The sequence below is a fragment of the Pundamilia nyererei genome, unplaced genomic scaffold, assembly GCF_000239375.1.
Source record: "Pundamilia nyererei isolate P.nyererei 1_Seehausen unplaced genomic scaffold, PunNye1.0 scaffold00133, whole genome shotgun sequence".
In the NCBI taxonomy this organism is placed as follows: domain Eukaryota; kingdom Metazoa; phylum Chordata; class Actinopteri; order Cichliformes; family Cichlidae; genus Pundamilia; species Pundamilia nyererei.
The window spans coordinates 80302-84953 of record NW_005187534.1 but is presented as its reverse complement, the minus strand read 5'-3'; the positions used below and the strand labels follow the sequence as shown (position 1 = coordinate 84953).

Genomic DNA, 4652 nt, shown 5'->3' with positions numbered 1-4652 from the left:
TCCGTGTTCTAAAGCATCGGAGCATCGGAGCCGCAGCAGAGCCGCTCGGTCTAAGTGTCAGCCGTGACTTTGGGACAGAAAGCAACAGCTGCTCAGCTGACCGGAGCGAACATGGGGCTTCAATGTTTCCAGGGACGGGTCTCCCAGCAGATTCTGCATGAACGCTGAAGATACTTATTATTTAGACGGAGGGATACTCACACGTGGAGCATCGGCTTTTTACCGGAACATTCACACCAATGTGAACTCTCTCCGTAGCATTACAGGAAGCATCATTTCAAAATAAAATTCCAACAGATGACAATGAAGACATACCTATTAACTAGCCCAACATTCAACAAATCAGACAAATAAACAGGTGCAGGACCATTTAGAGATTTAAAAACCAATTAAAGGACTCTAAAACGGATCCTAGATTCAATTGGAAGCCAATGTAAAGAGGCCAAAACCGGAGTCATGTGGTAGAATTTCCTTCTGCCAGTTAAAAATCATGCCGCGGCATTTTGCACTAGTTGCAAGCGTGACAAAGTGCCCTGCCCAACCCCTATTAAAAGAGAATTGCAATAATCCAAACGTGAAGTAATAAAGGCGTGAATAACAATTTCCAAGTCAGGCTTGGAAAGAAAGGGCTTAACCTTCGTTAAACGTCTGAGGTGACAGAACGCTGATTTCACCACCGCGTTTACGTGACCATCAAAGGCAAGTGCAGAATCAATTTTTACTCCGAGATTTGTGATCGAACTCTTTAAATGTAAAGTCAAAGCGGGAAGATCAACATCTGGAGCGTCAGAAAAACGATTTGGAACAAATAGGATCGCTTCCGTCTTACGATCATTAAAATGTATAAAGTTTTTGCCATCAATAAATAAATCGATCACAGGCTGATCACAGCCGGCTGCTGCTGAGCGTCACGGCCCATCAGGATGAAGGCTTCTGCTGATTTCTCCCTGTCTTCTGTCCCAGCAGAGAAAGGACGCCCTCTGCTGGGATGAAGAAGAAACTCATGCAGCACATCAGGCTGCTTTTCAGATGAAAACGTTCCCTTTTGATAAAGCATGCAGGTGGGACAGGTGACCCTGACCCAGCCTACACATGATGCACTCAGTGTTTCTTCTTCACTCACCACTGTGCATGCAATCAATACTTATTATTAACCTTTGACTCTCTACCATGCTGTGGCTCATCACCGTTTCCATAGTGACACTGAAGCTTCCAGAAATCAACAGATTTCCACAGACTGTAGATAAAAGATGGAAACAGCAGGAATCCACAGCAATGCTTCTCTGAATGACATCATCAGTCCTTAGAGCGCCACTTCAGCTGGTTTAATGGACACAGCGCCGGCAGAGCGAACACTGCAGCATGTCTGCTGTGGAAGACCTAAATGGACAGCCAGCCAATCAGAGAACCAGCTTGTGATGAGGTCTTCATGGACTCTCTCTCCTGGTTTGTTAGCTGTGCACGTTTACCTGTGTAAGTCTGACACCCACCTGTGCACATCTGGACTCTTCTTCTGTGGTTTTGTCCTCCCAGAAACATTTTTGACTTTGGAACAAAATGAGAGTGAAATCATTTCAGGTGCTGATGAAACCTGATGAACTCAAAGTGTTCAGGCTGACGAGCTCCCACCTGCGCCCCACACTCAGCTGTTTTTCATCTGCAGTAACCTTCATGTGTCTCATGAAGCCGTGCAAAGCTTCGCCTTCTGACTGTGAAGCTCGTCAGTCACAGACCTTCCTCACAGACCCATTGCGTCCTGATTGGGAGGTTTTTATTGTTTTTGCAGAATCTTTGAGGCCCGAGGACTTCATGAGCCGTCAGCAGATTTACACAGGAAACTAAAGGTTTCATCTCTGTGAAAAACTACCTGTGAGAGGCAGGTTGTAGTGCTGCTGTAGTCTGATCTACGTGACTGCACGAATCCACGAGTTCAGTTTACTGTGTGAAATCAATCAAATCACACTTGTGAACGCTGAGCTCTGAGCTGTCATGACTGATCACATGTGTGTGATACCGTGTGTGTCCTTTTCAGGAAGACAGAAACAAACTATAAGAAGGAGGATGATGTCACCTCCTGCAGGGATGGTGCACACGGCCTCAGAAACATCCACCACATGCGGTGCTGCTGTTACACTAATCTCAGCAGTGCAGGAAGTTACCTGTTAGTGACGCATGTGTTTACAACCACTGGAAACTAAATGTGACCAAAGCAAGAAGACATGCAGATTCACTGACACACATCTGAGTTTCAGGGGCTCTGACAGGCAGACGTTTGGCTCCCCCGACTGGATGGAAGAGAAATTTGTAAAACTCACCCGTGTTATCTACAGTACAGGTGAGAACGCCACCACACGGTCCGATTTGAGATTTTAAAAGCTTCCTATGAGCCCACAGAACTCCTTCTCAGTTGCCTGTATGTGTCAGCACACGCACACCTGGAGCCTGCAGGTTGGCCCCGCCCACACCTGCCCGCTGTGGGTCCACACAGAGAACAGTTAGATTTTTGTTGCTGTCCTGGAAACAGACGTTTTCCAGTCAGCAGGTAACACAGATTTAATACTACGTCTATTCTGTGAGCTTTACTGGACGCTTGTTTTAAACAGACGATGATAACGTGCTGAGAGTTCATCTGACTGAGACAGTAACACACACACAGCAGGAACATCACAGAGCTTTTATTCGGATGTGAAACAGAGCGCGCGGCTCTCAGGACATCACGCCTTTAGTCTGGATCTCTGAATGACATCGTGAGCTTTAAGAGCACCAGATTTGTGCTCCATTCCTTGTAACAACCAGACGACCATCGTTGGTCAGGGTCAGGCGCATGGTCCTGTTGTCGGGTTTAACGGTTCCAGAGCTCCAAACTGGTTTATCGTCCTGGGTGTACAGGACCAGGTTGGAATCCCCCTGCAGGAGGAGCCGCGCAGGGTTTTTGCCGTTTGTGGCTGTGGCCCAGATAGGAGACCACTTGTAGACGACAAAGTTGCCATCTTCCTGCAAAGTGGAAGCAAAGAGAGCGGATCAGTTTGAACGTTTATACTGTGAGCTACAAATCATATGGACGACGATACGATTCATTAAAACAAGGTAGAATAGCTGTGCAGCTTTCAGCAAATCAGGTGTTAAGTGAATATTCAGATGTAATTGTCAGCGTCTGAGACTTCCCACTTCTCTTTATTTCTGTATTCCTAACTTCCTGATCTCTTTGTTTTGGTGAAATCTCGTCATTAGGGCTCTTTTATTCATAGATTCGTTTTATTGCCATTTTCTCAGGAAGGGTTTTCATAAACTTCACTAAAAAATCATTATCAAAAGAAACGTTTTCTAGCCAGGAAAAAGTGGCCAGTAAAGCTGATCTCTTTCTATATCTGCATGTTAAAGACCAGCTGTCAACTTTTAATGTTATCAGCTGTGTTTCTGGGCCATGTAATCATAAACTGATGAGGACAAGGTCACATCTTCCCACCTGTAGGATGGCTTTGAAGTTTCCATTTACACTGACGAGGGACTCGCCTTTACGCAGCTCCTGGTCAGTGCTGATGGAGTTCTTACTCATGATTCTAAAAGACAGAAATTACAGTTATTTTCATTTAAGAGACATTTTACAGATTTCAGTTCAAATCAGAAACTCTGTGAATTTTAATGCGTGTAAATGAGCCTGCACCATATTTCAGTTTATTTTACCAAAAGATCTAATGCCTGCAGCTACGAACCCCAGGCAAGATTAATTCTTACAGCTGCTGCATTTATGTACAAAGCTGTAACTCACCGGCTATGAACGCAGAAACGTCAGTGGGAGAATCAGATGCTGAACGTGCTGCAGCGACAGAGCAGAGCCTCATTTATACTGTTTGATAGCAGCAAAGGGTGATGGGAGGGGAGATGGGGACATCAAGAAAGTCAGGTTTTTTTATTCCTTCTTCCTTGGAAATTCTTTTAAAAGAAAGTAAAATATGAGGATATGTTACCTAGAATTACCTCTGACAACAGATTTCTTCATGCTGAAACCCACACGTCCACACACTTTTATACAGGACACTGAAAATCTTTCACACACTCTAAATTTACAGTACTGGGCAAAAGTTTTAGGCATGTAAGAAAGAAAAGCTGTAAACAAAGAATGCTTTCAATAATGGAAGTGTTCATCGTGTATTTTCATCAGTCAACAAAATGCAGTAAATGAACAAAAGAGAAATCTAAATCAAACCAGTGCCTGGTGTGACCACCCTTTGCCTTCTTCTAAGTACATTTGCACACAGTTTTTGAAGAAACTCGGCTGGTGAGTTGATCCAAACATCTCAGAGAACTAAGCACAGATCTTCTGTGGATGTAGGCTTCCTCACATCCTTCATGTAATCCCAGACACACACAATGATGTTGAGATCAGGGCTCTGTGGGGGCCAGAGCATCACTTCCAGTACTTCTTGTTCTTCTTTACGCTGAAGATAGTTCTTAATGACTTTGGCTGTGTGTTTGGGGTCGTTCTCCTGCTGCAGAATACATTTGGCATTACCTTGGCCTCCAGTAACGCTGTGAGGAACCTTGGAGTCATGTTTGACCAGGACATGTCCTTCAATGCACATATTAAACAAATATGTAAGACTGCTTTCTTCCATTTGTGCAACATCTCTAAAGTTAGAAATATCCTGTCT

General features: G+C 44.4%; 1 protein-coding gene across 1 annotated transcript; it reads right to left on the bottom strand.

The window, feature by feature from the left end:
- Nucleotides 1–2754: 2754 nt before the first annotated feature.
- Nucleotides 2755–3806, bottom strand: LOC102200595 (mannose-specific lectin-like). Its single transcript, XM_013913468.1, has 3 exons — nt 3770–3806; nt 3467–3560; nt 2755–2994 (listed from the first exon to the last, which is right to left on the bottom strand). Exons 2-3 carry the CDS (start codon nt 3554–3556, stop codon nt 2755–2757), a joined length of 330 nt encoding a protein of 109 aa, XP_013768922.1. The 5' UTR covers nt 3557–3560; nt 3770–3806.
- Between the last annotated feature and the right edge of the window lie 846 nt (nt 3807–4652).

Bases quoted from the DNA above. Each gene is read 5' to 3' on its own strand.
- LOC102200595 (XM_013913468.1), bottom strand. From the start codon at position 3,556: ATGAGTAAGAACTCCATCAGCACTGACCAGGAGCTGCGTAAAGGCGAG. The intron at 2,995-3,466 runs GTGGGAAGATGT...TCCACTTTGCAG, and splicing joins ACTTCAAAGCCATCCTACAG to GAAGATGGCAACTTTGTCGT.